This window comes from Sarcophilus harrisii, chromosome 3 (genome assembly GCF_902635505.1).
Source record: "Sarcophilus harrisii chromosome 3, mSarHar1.11, whole genome shotgun sequence".
In the NCBI taxonomy this organism is placed as follows: Eukaryota; Metazoa; Chordata; class Mammalia; order Dasyuromorphia; family Dasyuridae; genus Sarcophilus; species Sarcophilus harrisii.
In genome coordinates, this window is record NC_045428.1 from 259,690,928 (window position 1) to 259,712,800 (window position 21,873).

At 31.9% G+C, this 21,873-nt stretch overlaps 1 protein-coding gene across 9 annotated transcripts in view; it reads left to right on the forward strand.

The window, feature by feature from the left end:
• DMD (dystrophin) overlaps positions 1-21,873 on the forward strand; it is a 2,285,006-nt gene that overhangs the window by 639,251 nt on the left and 1,623,882 nt on the right. For 8 of the 9 annotated variants that reach the window (XM_031963631.1, XM_031963630.1, XM_031963635.1 and 5 more), the window contains exons 8-9: positions 11,534-11,715; positions 13,722-13,847. In XM_031963631.1, coding sequence (XP_031819491.1) covers positions 11,534-11,715; positions 13,722-13,847 — 308 coding nt within the window. The remainder of the gene's footprint in view (positions 1-11,533; positions 11,716-13,721; positions 13,848-21,873) is intronic. The other variant, XM_031963634.1, reaches the window with a different exon arrangement.

Here is a 21,873-nt window from a genome sequence, read left to right on the forward strand (position 1 = left end):
TTTTTTTAAAAAGAACATCCAGATCAGCTGCTGAAAAATTGTTTACATACTCAGTGAATCACCTAAAGCTGAGATGCAACTAAGGATCATTTCTTTCCTGCCTGTGCTAATTTGTGCCTAAAAATCAACTCCAAGAAAATAGAGGGCTTCCAGTAGTCAGCATCACATCACCCATATATGGAACTTTTAATCACAGATAATGGAGAAGTTTTGAATACTTGGAGAGTTTGCTCACTTTGGCACAGTTTACTTTACAGAGATTTTCACATAGATAAGGCGATTAATACATTCATTGCCAGTACTAGCTCTGCATTTGGGAGTCTCTAAAGGAAAATGTGGGGGAGAAGACATATTAAGCTGCCTAGCAAACTGAAGATCTACAGAGCCATTGTACTAAAATTAGTGTTGTATGTCTGTGAAAACTGGCCAGTCTACCAGTGCCATGCCAGAAAATTTAACTACTTCCTTTTGAATTGTCTTGGAAAGATTCTGAAGATTACCTGGCAAGATAAGTTACCAGAACTATCTTCTCTCTAGCTGAACTTCTAAGTCTTCAAATTCTATTGCAGAGAATGCAGCTCTGATAGGCTGGCCCTGTAGCCAAATGTACATTCACCTAAGACTGTTTTACAAAGAACTTATACAAGGCAGTGCTCATATGGAGGGCTGAAGAAGTGGTACAGGGACATTCTCAAAGTCTCTCTGAAGAATTTTAGTATTGATTGTAAGATATGGAAGTCACTGGCAAAGGACTGCCTGGTGTGTCCACATCAAAAGGAAGGTGCTATATTCTATGAACAAAAGAGAATCATGGTTGCACAAAGGAACTGTGAAAGACATCTCCATGTCAAAGATCAAACATTATTTGCGGCCAACTTATATTAAAGCCTTCCAAGTTCTTATTGGATTGATGAATACAATCAAACACACTACATACCCTCACCCTAACATTGTGATGTCATTAGTCTAATTAGAGTATGAAAGATGAACAGTACTCCTACTGATACACAGGTTCTGACTGGTAATATACTAAAGCCTGCTTAGACCTACCATATGTCTTTCCATTAATTGTCTTTTAGTTCAGGCACTTGTGATTTTGATTCTTTAGTAGTTAATGATTAATGTTTATTTCCTGTTTTAGAACTACCAAACTTCACTGGGAATTAAAAGATTGATTCTGGTATAACAACAACAAACAACAACAAAAAGAAATAACTAGACATATAAAGGTGTAAATTATTTAAATTTGCTTTCAGTTCAATATAGAATTGCTGCATCACTATTCTTTTCCTCATAGAAATGAATTTTACTTAAGAATTCAAATTATTGACATTGCTATATTTTACACTGTTTTAATTAGGGAAATTGTAAAATTATAAAGGCAAGTACTTGGATCATTGAATAAAACAGTAAAACTATGAAGTGGACTAATTAAAGATTACTTTAGCATCAGTGAAAAGAGAATGTGTCTTGGAAAATGCTGAAGAGTTTTAACTGGAAAGTTGCTCTCTGGATTTCTGTCTTATCAGGATGTCTTGAAATGACTTATCTGTCTAGTGTGCTTCATTTTGAGTGGGAAATAATATTCAGATGGCTATGTAATATACAAAATATTTAAAAGGTTTATTACTGTGGTAATGATTTAGTACATTATTTCAGTATTAACTAAAACATAAGCAAAGACAGCAGCATTTACAAATTAAATATAACACATTTTGATGTGTAGGCAATTTTGTAGGCAGCAAATACAGCTGTCTAGTTAGGAAAAGATTTATAAATTCAATTAATAGCCCATTTATTTCAAGGAACACAACAAAATTTAGTACAGTAAGAATTTTTTTTTGGATATTTCAACTATTCACACATTTTACATATGGATTGGTTCATTTAAATCTTATGTTTATTCTTATATTTGTTTATATAGAATTTTATTCTTTACTTTTAGTTAGTCCATCTCAGTTTATTACATCTTTAAAAGAAGACATGGCTTATTGCTTTCTCCCCATGTTTTTATTCCTATTATTTTTTCTAATTGAACTCTACCACAAAGAGCTTTGTCTTTGTTTCTAAGTACTGTTTTGTTTTATTTCTATCTCTCATCATTTTAGGCAAAACAAAACAAATTTGATCCAGATTAATTTTCATCTTGGATTTTCTCTTTTTTTATCGCCTTTTATTGACAGAACATATGCATGGGTAATTTTTACAACATTGTCCCTTGCACTTACTTCTGTTTCAACTTTTCTCTTCCCTCTCTCCACACCCTCCCCAGATAGCAGGCAATCTTATACGTGTTAAACATATTAAAGTATATCCTAGATATAATATATGTTCACAGATCCATATAGTTCTTTTGTTGCACAAAAAAAATCAGATTCAGAAGGTAAAAATAACCTGGGAAGAAAATCAAAGATGTAAGTAGTCCACATTCATTTCCCAGTGTTCCTTCTCTGTAGCTGATTCTGTCCATCATTGATCAATTGGAACTGAATTAGATCTTCTCTTTGTCAAAGATGTCCACTTCCATCAGAATACATCCTCATACAGCATTGTTGTTGAAGTGTAGAATGATCTCCTGTTTCTGCTCATTTCACTCAGGATCAGTTCATGTAAGTCTCTCCAAGCCTCTCTGTATTCATCCTGCTGGTCATTTCTTACAGAACAATAATATTCCATAACATTCATATACACAGTTTACCCAACCATTCTCCAATTGATCATCTTAGATTCTGAGAAGTTAATTTCTTCTTGAATAAAGCTGAAAACATACAATTTTATATTTATTATCATCACCCTCCTCTTTCTCTTCTTCATCTTTATTCTCTTCTTTCTTCATAATAATCACTATCATCATTATTACTAATTATATATCAGATTGTTTTGATCTTTTTTTATTTTCAAAACTACTGAATTAATCATTTATTGTATATTGTCCTCATTTTTTGTAATATTAGTATATTACTATTTTCCCTGTTGTTCGGCAGTTAAACAGATATGAGTAATTTAGTGTCCAGTGTTTCATCCATTATTGCCTCAGGCTTTACATGTCTTTCATTTTGCCCTTAGTGATTAATATAGTGAAAACTGTGCATTTAATGGAGAGTAGACAACCCTAGGGTAAAGAGTCCTAGGTTTCATTTCAGCTCTGACATTCCACATACTGTGAAACATCAAATAAAATACTTTTTTCCCCCTATTTCAGCTGAAGATTTTTCATCTATAAGATGAAAAAGATGTACTAAATGACCACTAAGATCCCTTCCAGCTCTGAAACTTTCTGGTACTTAACAGAAGTAAATTCTTGTTAAACAATTATGATAAAATAAAAATTTCAAAACTCACAACATACTGCTTCTCCCATTTTTCTTTAGTCATGCAATTCCCATTCCTGATTTTTTGGAACCAAAGATTGTTTCTTGTCATCTCATTATTAAAATATTATCATAGTGTTATGAGTGGAATATTAGACTCAAGACAGAATTTGACCTGTTTTATTATTACTCTTTCCACATCTTATCTCTCTTCTAGATCATACTTCTTAATATTAGAAACTATTTTTCACCTAAAATTTTTGTCTCTTCCCATGCTTATTATAATAATATACATGTAGTCAACACTTGATAAATATTGATTGATTGAGAGAAAGAGTTTTCCTATCACATTTCTTATTCTGTCATTCTGCCATAATAATAGAGATTTCTGTTCTTTTTAGTCATTTTCTACTAAGAATACAAATGGAAAATACTAACACAATGAACATATTCTTGGTTATGTCATGAAGTTAATTTGCCTCTTCATTTTTTATAGTCTATGGGAAATGGCTTCATTTTTTTTTCAGTAAAATGTCTACACTAAAATAGGTTTGATTCATTGAGGTAAGATCCCAATTAAGTTTTTTCTGAATGAATTGAATAATGAATAATTCAGAAAGAAGTACACACCAAACATTAAAAATGTGTAAATATTTTATTACAAGTTTTTATTTCACAGTCAGACTTGGTGCTTTAAGGTAAACTCCTTCATATGATGAATAAATTGTTATGGTTTCAGTAATGATGACTTATATGGACTGTTTTTCTAACTTTTAACCAAAAATTCTGAGGAGAAAATCTTAACAGAATGCACATGTGTATATGTGCATATGTACATGTTTATGAGTATACACAAAGGCAGATAGGAAAATGTGGTAAAGGTGTTAGTAGGTTTGTTGAAAAGGCCTAGGAAGTGATGATGATAAACTGAGGCTCTCGTGTAGGGATGGATGAATTCTCATGTATTTAAAGCCATATATTTAGAAATACAGTAATTTTTTAATTTAAATATCACTTATAACAACAAATCACAGATATAATTATTAAATAAAATTAATCACATTTTGTAGGCCAGAAATATGCCAAGAAAGTAACTGTGGGTGTTAGTATGTTGTCAAGGAACAAGATCAGCAAGTAGAGAGTCATCTCTCAAAATCAGGTATTTTGATACTAGCCATAACATCAGATTCTGTGAATCTTTTTTTTTTAACCTTTCCTCTGAATTGAATTCAAAGTCAGAACCTTCATGCCAGTATAAAATCCTCAAAAGTTGGAAATGTGGTGACTCAGTATTTAAGACCAAAAAATAACTCTTAGCTAACAATTTGAAAATTATTAAGCCCTCACCTAGAGTTGTACCAATCTGAATTTCAATGTTAATGTGGCCCCCTTACCAAATAGCATTTCAGTTGGGTTATTTTTGAAAAAAGTAAAAAATGATTTTTTTTTTGCCTCAAAGGAGAGAAAAATCAAGCTTTTGTTGATGAGCTTTTCTGAAGTTGTTTATTCTGATCCTCCAAGAACTAATATAGTTTCTTTCGGAATTCATTTTAGGGATAGTCTTGCTATCATCAGTCTGTTAGTTCCAGTTCATTATTTAAATGAAATGATGCACTTGTAAGACAATGAGCAGCTAAAAATATTCCTTGGCCTTAATAATGATATTCAACTAGGCTACAGTGACAGTTTAGGATATTAGTCTCCACTTATCTTGAGATGGAAAGGTATCTTACCATTTGATTGGAAAGACAGGATATAGTGATTCATGGGCTTTGGATACTTTGATACTTTGGGTTCCATGTAGTAAGACACTTTATGATTCTATGTAATTAATGACATCAATGGAGCCAGTGTTGAGGGAAGAACATGAGCCTTGACTCAGTGCCTAGTACAGTGAGGTTCTGGCTGTACTATCTTTGGGAGCTAATTCATTTTGGGGAGATGTGGGAAGAGAAGGAGAACCTACTCACCTCTATATTTTGGAGCCATTGCACATGTATTCAAATACTTTATTCTTTGTAGTGATTAAAAAAGCTTTATATCTCCATTATAATTTTATTTGAGAACTCAGGTTGTCTTTATAGCTATTTATACAATTCTATAGCAGTTTACCTTATATTATCTCAGTGACAACACAGTGATATAGAACAGGAAGATATTATTTATTGAAGAAGTAAAGCTCATCGAGGTTAAAATTGTTTGTTCCAATTGACACAACAACAACAAAAAAATGGAATGTGAAGGTAGGGCACCTGACTTTAAGTTCAGTGTACATTACATGCATGCAAGATTCAGTTTTTTCTGAGTTCTGGCCATTTTTCCTCTACTCTTTTTTTTTAACTCCTTCCTGCATTTAAAACTTATTGTGTTGCTAAAACAAATATTTAAGTTGAAGAGTTGGAAAGGACAAGAATGTTAGTGTTTCCAAAGTAGAAGATATTAATGATGTAGGAGATAAAAAGTAGTAGAAGGAGAAAATTTCAGAACAAAAGATTTATAATCCTTAATAAGTACCTATCAGTATGCCTTTTTAGCAGGAGACATTATAAGTAGATCATTGCTAAGTGTGGATTCTTTTTGAAGTCAACAAAAGAGAGAATGGGAAATAAGGTCTATCCATTAGCACTTAGTGTCATATAATGGATATCATATTAATAGCTGCATTTCCTTGAACATAAAGCAAACTTTCATAGAGAACATCAAAGCACCTTAATGATGGGCAAAGAAATAGTCACATATTATTTTAGGGCCTCTAAAGAAATTCTTCCTTCTCCAAAACAACTTTCCCTGCTGCACAATGCTTTTAATTCCCATTTTATACACTCCTTTGGGCTAAAGTCAATTCTACTCTCTTAAACAGAGAGTTATAAATACCTATTTTGTATTAGCTACTATATAAACTATTTGGGATACCAATACATATACAGAATAGTCATCTCCCCCAGAAACTATTTTATTTTGAAAGGGATGAGAGAAGTGAAATGTAATGATTGAATATGTAAAGAGATTAGTAATATCACAATAATTTGAGGAATAAAATAATGCCAACAAAAAGGTGAAAATAGAATCATATGAGCTGAGCTTTAAAAGAAACTTATATGAGGGAAATAGTGAAAGAAACTATCTGGGATTCTATAAAAAAACAAGCATTAAGTATGTGCTGTGTGTCAATCACTAAATTTGCACTGGGTATTTAAAAGGAAAAACAAATAAAAGAAAAAGAAATCAATAGTACCTGAAAGGATAGGGACTTGAGGAGATAGTCAGGTATTACTCTAAATTTAGACTCTAAATTCTTAAAGGCATCTTATGATCAGAAAGTTATAATAAAAGGAATTGTTGACTAGAGGACATTTCCCACAAATGGTCACTTAAAATCTTAGAGCACTATCAGGATATATAGATATAGATATAGATTTAATTACCCACCAAATGAGACTATATTCATACCACACATTACAATAATCTTTTAAATATATATATATATATATATATATATATATATAGTTATTTCAGTAAGCATTTCTGAATTACATGTGAATTTTTTAAACATTCATTTTAAAAAGTTTTGAGTTCTATATTGTCTCTCACCTCTTTCTTTGAGAAGAAAATCAATTTGATATTAACAATGTATGTGAAATCATGCACAACATATTTTATATTAATCATGTTGCAAAAGAAAACACAGACAAAAAATTAAACAAGAAAAATAAAGTTTAAAAAGTATGCTTTAATCCACATTAAGAGCTCACTCTTTCCCTGGAGGTGGATATTATATTTCATCATGGGTCCTTTGAAATTGTCTTGCATCATTGTCTTAATGATGTAGCTGATTATCCTTACAATATTGCTGTTACTGTGTATAATTTTCTCCTGGTTCTGCTCACTGCATTATGCATAAATTCTTGTACACCTTCCCAAGTTTTTTTTTTTCTTTTCTAAAAAAAATTCTCTTCATCATTTTATCACAATAATACTCCATTATAATCATAAAAAACAACTTGCCTAGCCCTTCTCCATTTGATGGATGGACTATGGAGGCAGCTAGACAGCACAAGGGCCCTGAAGTCACAAGAACTTCTGTCCAAATCTAGCCTCAGACACTTAACATTTATTAGCTGTGTGACCTAGGCAAGACACTTAACCTCAACCAAAAGAGAGAGGGGGAGAGAGAGACAGGGAGGGAGGAATGCAGACAAAGCCTCAATTACAGACTGCATATCTGTATTCTGAGGCCCAGACTAGCTTGTGTTTAAAATTAATTCACCAACAGGTGACTGGTAATTAATTCACTACCAAATAATTAATTTATTACACTACTGTAGTCCATGAAGGTAATTTATAAAAAACATGGTTTTGATATAGTTACCCATACCTTTGAAATCTATTATCTTTTCAAATGAATTCAGTTCAATTCAACAATCATTTCTTAAGCATGAAGCTATGAGATATAAGTTAGGTACTTGAGATTCAAAGATAAAAATAACACAATTCCTGCCTTTAGGGAATTTCTTATTTATGCAACTAAATGTGTACCAGAGTAATGTGAGTGAAATATGAGACCCAGAAAAAAATATTCTAAGAAAAGGAGAAGATATGTTCATCTGAATATACATACACACACACATATCTATGTCTCTTTGTGTGTACATCTATGAATGTATGTATATTATGTATGTGTACATAAGCTCCATAGGGAAAAAAATGAAATACTTCATGTATCTTGAAATTTTGAGATTTACTAATAGTTACATGATTACTGAGCAATGTGCCATTAAAAAATCATTGTTGATTAAAGCTGGGAAGATTTATAAACATATAAATATTTAATAACAATAATACTTATTAATACTTAATGAATTAATACTATTAACACTTAATAACAATATTTATAAACACATATGTTTATATTTAGATATATTTATAAACATATCATTTATTAACACTGTGATGTCCACAAAAAATCTTATTATATTTAATAAAAATATCATTTTGAAATACAGGCTATTATATACAGGAATATTTATATGCATTTCAAATTAGAATGCCGTCAAGTATGTTGTCAAACCTGATAAACTCTGTCATGAAGGTTGATGTATTTTAACTTTTTGTTCCATGAAGTTCTTATTAGCCAATAACATCTCTCTTAGGCATTTATTAGAACACAATATTGGTATATTTTATTTTTAAATCAGTTTTTTTTCCCAAAATATCCATTCCTTTCATCTATCAGTGAGCCATCATTTGGAACTAAGAATAAATAAGAAAATAAAACAAAACAAAAATAAATTCAGTAAATGCCACCTATGTAGTTTCAATTCTTCACCTTTGAAAGATGAAACCTATCTCTTTGAATTAAAGTGGGAGTAGATTTTGAGTTTGGGAGAGTTAGTTTCAGTAAAATAATTCTGTCTAGTCTAGAGTAGAAGTCACTCTTTTAGAACAGCGTAAAGATCCTTTATATTCTATTTATTTACTTAAAAAAAAACAGAAATTGCCTAGATTAATTAATATAGGGGCTAGAGCATATGTAAAGTATGCCTAGAATGTGGACTTTGCTATTATAGAGCATTTCAAAATTTGCTCTATTGAGAAAAGAGACTAATATATATTATAGGATTAACAAATTCTTAGTATTGTTTTAAATTTTAATACCTTAAGCTTCCTAGCTGTGTGACCCTGAGCAAGACACTTAACCCAAGTTGCCTCAGCAAAAAAAAAAAAAAAAAAAAAAAAAAAAAAAAAAAAAAAAAAAAAAAAAAAAAAAAAAAATCTGAAAAAGTTATGGAACAAAATGTACTCTGAAGTGCAAGGGGTAAATGTTTTAATTGACAAGATACAAGAGATGCTACATGGAGAAAACCTTGAGGTCAGGAAGACCTGGATTTCAATGTTGTTTTTGATGGTAATTGGATGACTGTCTAAAATTCATTCAAAAATAAGTGCTGTACTTACACTGCAAGATTGTTGCAAAGCTTAAGTGAAATCATGTATTAAAAGTCTTTTATGTACATACTAGATGAGTTTGGGTCATTCTTATTATCATATCAGTTTCATGGTTTTAAATGGATTTCCAAAAGGAATGATGTCATTCAAGTCAGGATCCTGATATTCTTTGATATTTATTATTCTTCCTTCTATTGCATAGGTGGAAATTTTTGTGCTCTGTGAAAGCATAATTTGGACATCTCCAATACCAGACAGAAAAATAGAGAGATAAATAAATAAAAAAATACAAAAAAAAATAAATAAAGAGTACCTACTCTTTCACACATACACACACACATTCACCACAGTTTGGATTCCTGACAAACAGTTATTATTTGTGTTTCAAATTTAGGGATTCTTAATTTTCTTTGTGACATAGAATCCCTTTATTACTCTGATTAAGTCTATGAATTCATTTTCAGTGTAATTTTTAAAGGTATGAAATAAAATATGTAAAATTACAAAGACCAATTATATTGCAATCTAATTCTCAAAATTAAAAATAAGAGCAATTCATATACCCCAGGTTAAGAACCTTTCCTAAAATCTAAGAAATATTCTCTCAGGGTTATTAGGAAGAAGAAATAAAAAAATTTCCTAGATTACAAGCATCAATGTTATCTAACCACTAGTTTTATTTCCATCCACAGGAAAGGAAATGCCAAGGAATAAAAATTTGTTCAGTGTCTGTCTGTTTTCCTCCAAACCCCTCTTCCTTCCAGTGCCTCATAGTGTTTCCCCCAGTACTGGAGTATTCTTGTATGGTGTGTTCTATTTAAGGGACTTTGTGATCTCTTTCTTTCTGTGAATGTTTCCTAAAACATTATAGACTCTCATGAATAATGTGTTAAATTTTCTTTAGATGAAAGGAGATTACTGAAAGACTTTTTCCTCCGCCTTCAGATCTGAACATTACCCTTTCCCCCCCTCTCTTACCTGTGATCAGAATACCTTAGTGTATATCCACATTGAATTTTTAAAAATCTTATATCTTAGCTAGATACATTTATAACTAAAAATTCATTGCTAAAGCATATCAGAGTATTTTTGGCTTGCTGCCATTGATTATGATTTAACACTTCTGAGATTAGTGATAAATTTCTCATACCAAGTTCTTTTTACATCCTGATTCACTGGAATGAGTACAGTAGGTAAATTTTACTGCCAGATAACAAAAGAAGGACTTGAAAGAGCTTCCACATTACTTATATCATATCATTACAAATTGTTATTGACTCAGGATGTTGGGCTCTATTTTTTTCCCTGGATATGTTACCAAAAGCATTCTACAATCAGCTTTATGCAAAAGGCATTTTGAGTGTGTCTCCAGTATCTGAATAAAGGGATGATACCTGACATAGACAGATGTAAGATCATGTATCCTAATACCAATTTACTATATTTTAACATAGTTTGGGAAAATGGTATAAAGCATTAACTCATAGAATCTATTGGAATTACTTTTGCTGTATTCTTTTTGAATAGTGGCAAATGATATGCCTCTTTCAGTACAACTAGACCTTCATTTTCTTCAAAGCACAGCTTAGCTGACATCCTTTTCATAGGCTTTTCCTGTGCTTTTGTTAATGTTCTCCATCACTTGATATTACTTTGTAAATAATTTACATTTATTTGCATTCTATCCCCACAATACTTCATTTTGGTTTTATCTCTGTCACTATGCTTCACATGCTTGGTGCTTAATAAATATTTTTTGAATTGAATTGAAATCCACTTAACTTCACATTTAATTTTCATAAATACACCTATAAGATGTGTAAGCATTTCTTCCTTCTTTTACTGAACTCCAAGACATTTAAATATCATGTATAACTCTTTAATTACTACTATGCTGTTTAATCACTTTGATGATTTTTTAACAATCCACAGGGGAAAAAATCCCTATCTGTTACTCTATTTTTGACTCTCACGTAATGAATGCTATTCCCCTTGATAGCATAGTTTTGCCATTTGACTTTTAAAAATAGGATGGAATGAAGTTCACATGAATTAAAGGAGAAAAAATTAAAAGACTACCTCATTGATATTCTAACTTTGTAGAAATTTTTAGAGTTCATTATAATTGTCTAATTAGTCTCTGGAGGGCATTCATAGACAATTGAGGGTTCATTAGTTTGTCTTCTACTTGTAACATTGATTTGTTCATTTCTTTTGCATATTCTATTATGGGAATAGCAAAAGAAAAAAGTGATGCATGTTAATGTATTTTACAGATGTTGCAACGGCCTATCCAGATAAGAAGTCTATCTTAATGTATGTCACAACACTCTTCCAAGTTCTGCCTCAACAAGTAAGCATGGAAGCTATTCATGAAGTAGAGATGTTGCCAAGACCATCAAAAGGTCCTCAAGGGGAACATTATCAATTGCACCACGAAATGCACTATTCTCAGCAGGTGAGTTCTTGCAGGTCATTGCACTGGCTTTTAAGTTGATACTATATGGCATTTTAAGAATACATTTACAACTTATATTACCCATCTGTTTTATTTCACCATATTAATATTCAATATCTATAAACAGCATAATTTATATACTCATGGTTGAAGTATATTTTCAAAACACATAATGAAAATATTTCTTTCAAGTGTTTTCATTGTAGTATCAGAAAGATGGACCAGAAAATATCCTTGTACTTGTGTTAGATACATTCCAAGAAGCAGGGCAGAATGTTACATGTGGATTCATCTGTGCATCAGAAAATCTCACGTTCTGTTAAGGACACCAAGACCTGAAAATATGTTCCACTTAGTAATGAATTCATCTTCTGTAATTTATTATCACTCTAACAAAAAGTTAATTTTAAAGGATAAGAGACATCATATTATAGTAGACAGAGATCCAGTCTTAATGTCAGAAAGACATAGATTCAAGTGCCACCTCTGTGAAAATGGTTGTGAGATTTTGGTCAAATCACTTATTCTCTTAAGGATCCTAAAACTCTCTAAAAAATATCTAGGTGAATACAATTTCCTCTTCAAGAGTTTCCCATGCTAATCAAATTACAGTCCTGGAATAAAAAATATGACATTTAAAGAATGCTTTAAAATTTAAGGAGCATATTTAAGATGATGTTTCTATATAAACATTTGTCATTTGAAAAAAATATTTTGCAGTATACTTCAGGATTTGTAGACAAGAACAAATCTTGAGGCAGCTAGATAGTGCAGTGGACAGAGTGCTTGTTGGCTTTAATTTCCTCCTCTGTAAAATGAGCCAAACAAAGAAATGGTAAATCACTCCAGTATCTTTGCAAAGAAAATGCCAAATGTGATCATGAAAGAGTTGGATACTGCTGAAATGACAGAACAACAATTTTATTGTATTAATATATGTTTATCACATATAAATAGGTATAAATATGGATATAGACATACATATATATATATGTTGTGTGAGCACTGTAATATGTAGATGTGTATATAGCTATTCATGTACACACATATATGTAGATATGTATAAAATCCATATATAAAAACATAAAATGTTCAGTTTATTTCCATTTAGCTATTATATTCTACAATCTTTAATGTTTTGTTTTAGATTATCTATTAACCTGTATTTGGGCTCTCTAAAAGAAATGGCTCTCTCTTTAGAATTATTATTATTATTTGTATTTGTCAAGATATAAACAATATTTTAAAGCAGTCCATTAAAGACTATTTTAGACTGTTAAAGACTGTTAAAGAAGTCTTTAACAGGTATTAAAATTTTAAATTTAGATTTTTCTACCAAATATTAATATTTATATATGTATATATATAGTACTTCACATAGAGTATCTCATTTTAGTATGCTAATATCTCTGAGAGGGGTGAGCGGGTGAGTGACCAGTCCATGGTCATATATAGTCATATAGCTAGTAACTGTTTTAGGCATAACTTATACCCAAACATTTCTTGATTCCAAGTTCATTTTGTTGTTGTTGTTTCGTTATATAATGCTGTCTCTGCAGAAATACTGAAATATTTCCATATTTTACTCCTGAGAGTTTCAGGCTTTTACTAAGTCATTAATATGGTAAAATTAGATATCATTTACTTAAAGTACAGATACAGGGAAAATTGCTTCTAGATTTATATTTCAAAACTATTTTGCACAGTGTGATTCCTTTTTCCCTTCCTCTTTAGTTCTAGATTTAGATCAGCAGAGAACCTTTCCAGTGAAATACACCTACCTACCCACCTTCAGCAGTATATCATGCTAACATTGATAAAATACCATCCTAGGCTTATTTTAAAGTGCTTTTTTATGTCTTAATGATTTCTAGGAAATTGATATTTAATTGTCTTCATTTTCTCTTCTTTCTTGGGTGGGGGATAGCTGTCCTTCCAGAGTCATGTCTTCACATATGTATATATGTATATTTCCTCCCCTTGCCCTCTCCCAAACCTCTTCTTAGATCACAGTCAGTTTAGCACAGGGCCATGTGCGAACATCTCTTCAACCTCGATTCAAAAGCTATGCCTATACTCAAGCTGCTTATGTAACATCCTCTGACCCAGGAAAGAGGCCATTTTCTTCACAGGTCTGTCAGCTTTTTCTTTTTTTCTCCTGAAAATAACAAATACCAATGGGTTTGAAAAGCCTAACTTTTCTTGCTTGCTGTGCTTGCTGTGAAAATACTTGCTATGGCATTTTGCCAAATCTAAGTTTTATTTTCTTTTATTTGCATGAGTTGTTTCCATACTTATTATCTTATGTCAATCCACATTGAAAAAATCCTAACACATTTTCTTTGGGAGGAAAAGACATTTTCTTTCCTTCTTTCTTTTTTTATTTATGACATATTCCTATAAAGTAAACTATTTCCATAAGTAATTCTTTTTCATGCCGTGTAGAACCTAATAACAGTATAAGGTGGAATACTTATATATGTACATATAACATAAACCCATTTATATGTTTATATATACTCTCTATATTATATATATATATATATATATACATATTTATTAACATTAGATATTAAATTCACTACACACAGTGGATGAGACCCATTAATTTGTGGCAACTGTTGTTTATGAAATAATTGTAAGACACTTAAAAGGTTGTTAAACAGTTACCATGAATAGTGTTTATGTAATCTTTTTGAAGACTAGTATATCTGGTGTAATTGCCAGTGAAGGGGACCCACTGTAGTCTCTATATTGAAAAGATATTCCCTGTGGATGGTAAGATACTGCACTTTTTCCTGTTTATGGTCGGAATTGTCCTGTTTCATCAAGCAACTGAATACTAAAGAACTTGTTGAAAAATATCTGCAACCAATCAAAATTTTTGACTTAATTATTTTTGGAGGCAATAGTAGATGGAAAGAAAGGGAGAGGGAAACAGGCTGGGGGGAAAATATCATTGAAATTTAAAATAAGTAATAAATCTCTGTTCTTGTCTATCTGTAGACATACAAGACTATATATGTAGGTAGTGTGTACATACATATATGTATATGTATGTTTATATTTGTATACAAATACAGCGTGTCACAAAACATTTTAGCGCAGATTTAAATTTCAATACAGACCTGTATATGTGTGTACATTAGCTTTTTTCCCCTTGCATATATAGGACATATAAGCAATGAGTTGTGCCCAGAATTAAAGAGGAGGAGAGTGTTCTGGATTGCTCTCAGAAAATACAAAGCTCTTTTAATGACTTCAAATTCTTTCTAGAAACAGTCATTTTAAAAATAAGTTTTCTATTAATGCTGTCCTATAGCTGTTAATCTCTGAATTCAGCAGTTTCAAAATAGTTTAGAAAGGTGTATTACTCATGGACAGAAGAGAAACACACAGTAGATGGGAGTGGGACATAAAATATATCAAAATACACAAAATAACCTGAATAAAAGTTGTCATCAGAGAAATACATTATTGAAAAAAGACCTCTTGAATAATGAGATAACCAAGAGATTAAAGGCTCCCTTAGTATCTTCGCAATGTCAAGGGAAAGTGAAGAATATTCATAGTAATTTGGATGGATCCCCTATAGATCCCCTATAGAGAAATTATCAGGTAATATTGGGAAGATAGGAAAGGCAGGCAGGCATTGTTTGCTATCTATTGGAGTATCATTACTGGAGGGTTGTCCACATTTAAAAAAAAAATCGCACATCCTTTTCAGTATGTAATGCTCTTCTTTTCATGTTGGAGAGTAGTTAAAACAACAACAACAACCATAACAACCTCAACAAAACTCAACAATATGCATCATAGGTTGGCTGATCACACCTCAAAGGATATAAAACAAATCAGTATGTTGCCATTACTATCACCATTGCTGTGAAACTAGAGGAGGTGGTTTAGAGAAAAACTTTTGTTAGGAAATGATTATATTGTTCTGTTCATTAAAGAGAATATTGCTTAATGTCATTAGGGAAAAATGTCATGACATTGCAAGATTCTTTGTGTAACTTCATTTTAACTGGAACAGTAAAATTTGTCTTCATCAGTCCTCATAGTCATCAGGCAGTTTCCTTCCAAGAGATAGCTAGATATGAAATGAAAGGACTGCTAGACCTGTGGTTAGCCCCAAGTTAAAATCCAGTTCCAGACAGTTTCTTGCCTTATGACCAGACAATTTAATCTCTGTCTCAGTTTTTCCATTTATAAAATAATAATAATAATGATGATAAATAATTCCCAGGGTCATATTTGTACATTTTAAAGTGCTATGTAAATTCTAGCTATTATTATTCTCATTCTCATTATTTTATCCAAAAACCAGGTCAGAATTTTTATTCTATTTAGTGTGTTTTTTAAGAGAAAAGCCTGGATACTTTCAGGGAAGATGTCCTACAGAGCACTTAACAGTTTGGGAGCACAACCCCTACAAAGACAAGAATTACAGTATTGTATAGGCTAGAATGTGGGTAATATAACGTGATATGATTTCCTAGAATGGCTTTTGTAAAAGAAAGCTTTATTTATGTGGCTCAGTAGAGCAATTTGAAATGTTCTCCTTGTGAAAAGTCATTTCTATCAATTCTATGCTGGAAATAGTGATTTGAAAAATAACCTTGCTGATACAACTGATAAAAAGGAAATAAAGGTTTGGGGTTTCCTTCATTCATGCTTGCAAGCCAATAGACATTTATTGAGTTAAGTACAGTTGATTAATCTGCCACTTAGACAATGGTATAAAAAGGATTTAACCTAGTTAATGCCATCTATTGGGAAAAACATCTGTTTTTCAATATAGGTTAGCATTTCTCAAAAATAAATGCCTTGTAATATTTGCCAGTTATCAGAAGGTCAACGTCTGAAAGTTTGAATGAAACAAAAGTAGCATATTCACATAAGGAGCCTTGGAGACTGTAGAACTTGGAGCCAGAAAGATCTGTTTTTAGATCATGTTTCTGCTTATTGTCCTTACTCAACTCAGTTAATCTAGCAGAATCATAATCATTTAATAATAATATGATAATTAAGAATAACAATAATACCTTAGTGTTTCTTTCCCAATGTTGTTGTAAATCACAAATGAGATGATGTATATAAAATATTTTGCATACATTTATCATTGATCCCCTTCAAAAACAAAGAATGAACTAGTGTTCTACAAATATGTTATTGGCTTCTTCTTCACCATCATATCATAATTATCTATCTCACTTGGCTTAGTAACATGTTCATGAACTTAAAATTTTTCCAACGAGGACAAAAGTATTTTAAATCTTGTAGTATTAACTAAGGCAAACAGAGAACATTTTGGCCTCATCTCTTTATTAAGTTTCCTTTACCAGAAGGCTTCATCCTATTCTTATTCAAGAAGAACATTTTTATCTCACTACCACCTCATTAAGATAATATTCAGGAATTAATATTTTAATGAGAAAAATGAAAATTCCCCAGATGCCTCTAGTCCTTTATCTTTATCATAATAAAAATACATTATTAGTCAGCTTATCATGCACCTTATCAAACATGGAGCATAGGAGGAGAGTTCTATTTTCTGTCTTATAAAGGAGAAAAAAATTGATTACAAAGGATAAATGTTTGTAGATGAAATATTCCAGAAATCTTTTATTAAATGCTCACAAACAAGAGTGTATTGGTAAATGTTTAACAACCAGATTTTTTTTGGGGGGGAGGGGAGATGACATATGTTTAGGTATAATCTCTGTTAGCATTTTCTCCATTATTTTCTTATGTTTAGATAATTAGAAAAAGAATAAATCAAGTCTCAATTTGGAGTATTTGCTAGTTTTTGTGGTAAAAATGATTACAATGAAAATAGTACTTGTCAATGAGAGCTAGCTCCTGAACACCCCTACGATTTTACCATATTTTAATTTTGTAAATTTGATTTCATAACTCTTACATCAAAATGTTATTGAGCTCTTATGCCTTAAATACGACTGACTTCTAAAGACTAACTCTAAATTGTTAGCCTATACTTTGTCTGAAATTGTTTATCTTAAAAAAAAAAAAAAAGAATGGGAGTGATTTTTTCTAATGATCTCCAGAGAGAAGTGCACATTTCTAGAGATAGAAAGCGAATAGAAGTCATATTTTTCACTAACCCTTTAGAACCCTAAAGATCAACACAAAAAAAATTAATTATCCCAAGGAACTCTCTTTTATCAGTGATGAGTGAGAAGTGTTAGACTTAGTAAAGAAAAATAATTTGAAAAGGTATTCCAGAAATATGTGATAATAAAGTCTTTCTTTTATCCCATTCTATTTATTTCAGTAGTATTTCATAACTAAAATTCTAAAAAAGAGGACATTTCAGTAATAAAGATCTTAAAAACATGTGTAATAATGCTATTATAAATAATCTCTCTCTCAGGCAGTAAGGGGAAATGAAATAATTTTTTTAAAAAGCAATGAAATTGCAAAAGGATTTCTCCAGTAAAGCCATTGGTAAATTAAAACTATGTGAACTCATTCATAAGAAAAATACTTCTTTTCACTGATAGGTGAATAATAGTTGCAAACCATGCCTTACTTGATCACAGTTGGTATAAATATAAATTTCTTCTTCTCTGGCCAAAAACTCTAAATTTTTTCTATTTTTTCTCCCTGCTCCCCACCCATTCATTCTTTTTGTGAAAGCAAAGTAGGCCATCCTTTGCCTCAATTCTTAACTTTTACTACTGAATGGATATTGTCTCAGATAAATATACCTGGGTAAGACCTTAGTTTAAAAAGGCCAAGTCTCCCACTGCATCCAGAGCTATCATCAGTCATCCTGATCTCGATCTTTCCACTGGGCCCTGATGATTGGAGGAAAGAGTAAGGTTGATGATGATTCTTCATCACTTAAATCCAATTCATTTGCAAGTCAAGGCATCACTGTTCTGATGTCTTTGGTTCTCTTCAATAATGAAGAACAAATAACTTCTCAATCGCTTCTGCCTATTTGATTAGAAAGCTAAAAAAGTTGAAACAAAAACTTCTAGAGGTTTTCTTTAGGGAGGACTCCAAATTCCAGCCATCTTTTCTCTTACTATCATCTCTGTTTGGTTTTGGCTCTGTCATTATCATCACACTCCTGTGCTGGATAACTTCTGGTACAGCCTTCAGCTCTCCTTTCAGCTTCCATTTGCATTATCTTCTTCATTAGATTTCAAACCCACTGAGAACAAAAACTGCCTTTCTTATTTGTAAATCCAGGGCTTAACACAACATGTGACATATAATAGGAGCTGAATATTTATCATATATCATAAGAAAGTGCTTTGCAGAAATTAAAATGCCATAAGAATATGAACTATTGTTATTTTCAGCATTATTTAAAAGGTGTTATTTTTATTAGATTCAATCATTAATAATAGTTTAAATTCATATAATAGCTTATTATTTTCAAAATTAAACTTGTTTTCTTTAATAAAGGTCTGATTCTAGGAATAGAGGACTGAGTCAAAATTCTTTCAAATAAAAGAAATTTTCAATAGGCAATTCTTAGGGACCTTAAGAATTCGGTTCAACAAAGTGACCAACTAAAATTCCAAAGGATTCATAATTTAACATGATACCTAACCTCCAGATTGAAAATGGTGGATTTCCAGTACAGAATTAAGCATGATTTCTTTTCTTCTCTTGTCTTTTTTCTGTCTACTGTTTTTTTTTCCCCACATGGCTAATGCAGGCATTTGTTTTGCACATCTATCTCTCTTTCTTTCTATCATCTATTTATCTATATTTACAATGAGCTTTACTTTTCTTATCTTCTTGATAAATCAAATAGGAAGAGGGGGAATTAATTAGAATTGAAAGGAAAATAGATTTGAATGAAAAGGAATACAAAATTTATATTGATGAGGTTTAGCCACCAAATGTTCAGGAGAGGGGTTGTCACCTTAAAAAGGATATTGGGGCTAGGGCCAATGCTGTGGGTTGTGTGAAAAGAGTTTGTAGGTAAATTCTCCAAAGCAAAAGGCAAGGAATAGATTACATTGCTAGGTCCATGTAGGCTTTTTAGCAAAAAAAAAAAAAAAAAATAGGTTTTAGCAAGTAACAAGGAAAAGACAAGAGCTAAGTTTCCTAGCTTCATTCACAATTAATCAGGAGAAAGATACTATTAAGGTATGACTTTGGCTGGAAGAAAAGTTTAACTGGGCTTTACAGTCAAAGTAGGTCTTTTATAGGGAAAATATAATCTCAGGGATTGACATCATAACTTGGCTTTCTGATTGGGTGTAGTAACTGTGGAATTTGGATGATTTTTGTCAATGCAAAGAATTCAGCTAAGAATACATCTTGGGGTGGGATTGTAAATTGATGGTAACAAAAGGCATAATGAAAATCATCCTATCAGTGCTCCTCTCTGCTAGCCTTAAGGACTAACTTGGCTTCTAGATTGTTGTCTCAGCTGATACTATTTCCCACTACCAAAGACTAAGGTCTTATGCAGCCCCTATCATAATGACGTGTTAAGACTGGTAGCATAAGAATAATTAATTTCATTTTATAACTGAGGACATTGGGGAAAATGACTTGTCCCAAATCACAAAATTTGTAAATTCAAGCTGCCTATCACTAGGAAAAATTGTCCACGTTGAACCTGCTTCCACATGCCCTTACCTTCTTCTGACGACATTGAAACCAGTTTAAAGGAAGGATCTAGGACGTCAAGGAAAAATTGGAAAACCTCAAATTCTAAAAGAAAACTTTATATCTTAGAGATGAGAATTGACCCAATTGGAAATGATGAGTTCATACAGAGAGGATACAGAGAAAGAAGACAGAGAAACCCAGGATAAATTGCTTATGGATAATCATGATTAGATAGTAATTTTAAACTCTCCCTACCTGAGTATAATCAAGAAATGCAGGCTTCACATTAAAATGCCATAAAATACAATGGCACCTCAGTACTGATTATTAATTGGTTCCAGAAGGCATGACAAGGGATGAAAATGATGAGGAGTAAGATGTTTTGTCTTAAAGAGTACATCTCCATTCTGCATCTTAGTCATCCTTACCCACTCACTTCCCAAAAGGGGCAAGTGGTCCAGTTGTAGAGAAATAAACCAACTCAGCTAGGCTCCTCCTTCTTCATCCAACTCACTTTCTGAGAGGAACAGAGACCTTTATACTCTCCATCCACCCCTGGCAACCTAAGCTTTGCTTCATGAAGTTGGGGAAAGGTGGCTGAATGTGGAGGCAGAAGTTATCTCCTCACCCTACACCAAGCTCCAGGCAGTGGTTGCCATAAGTCCTGGGTCCTCTGTCAAGGCAGTAGACACTTATCTCCCGTAGGAAGTATCCATCCTCAGAAAGTTTCTCTGATAAAGATCTCATTCCTCAAATATATAGGGAAGAGAGGCAAATTTATAAAAATACGTGTTATTCTTCAATTGATAAATGCTCAAAGAATATGAATATGTGATTTTAAAATGAAGAAATCAAAGCTATCTATATCAATGTGAAATAAGTGTTCCAAATCACTATTAATTAGAAAAATGCAAATTAAAACAACTTTAAGGTGCTACCTTACACCTATCAAGTTATCTAAAATTACATAAAAAAGAAAATGATGTGCTGGAAGGTAGATGAAAAAAAAGGGACAAATACACTGTTGGTCAAATGGATTGATCTAACCAATCTAGAAAGCAGCCGGGAACTATGCCCTTAGGGCTACAAAACTGTTTTCCAGTGCTTCCATTACTACTTCTGTATTACAGAGAGGTCAAATAAAAATGAAAAAGAGTGTGTGTGTGTGTGTGTGTGTGTGTGTACCTGTGTGTACATCTGTACATATGTTTATATAGGTATAGATGTACACACTCACACACAAAAACTGAATATGCATCAAAGCATAGTATTTTCACTTTTTAAATTGTTATTATTTACTTTTTCCCCCTTTTTTCTCATGCTTCCACCTCTTATTTTATTTTATTTCATTTTTGGCAAGGCAATTGGGGTTAAATGACTTGCCTACTCAGAGTCACATAGCTAGGAAGTGTTAAGTGTTTGCAGTTAGGTTTTAACTCGAGTTTTCCTATGTTCTACCCACTGTGGCATCTAGATGCCCCCCTTTTTCCTATATAATCTAATTTTTTGCTAAGCAGACAAATATGAAAAATGTTTAGAAGAATTGCACAC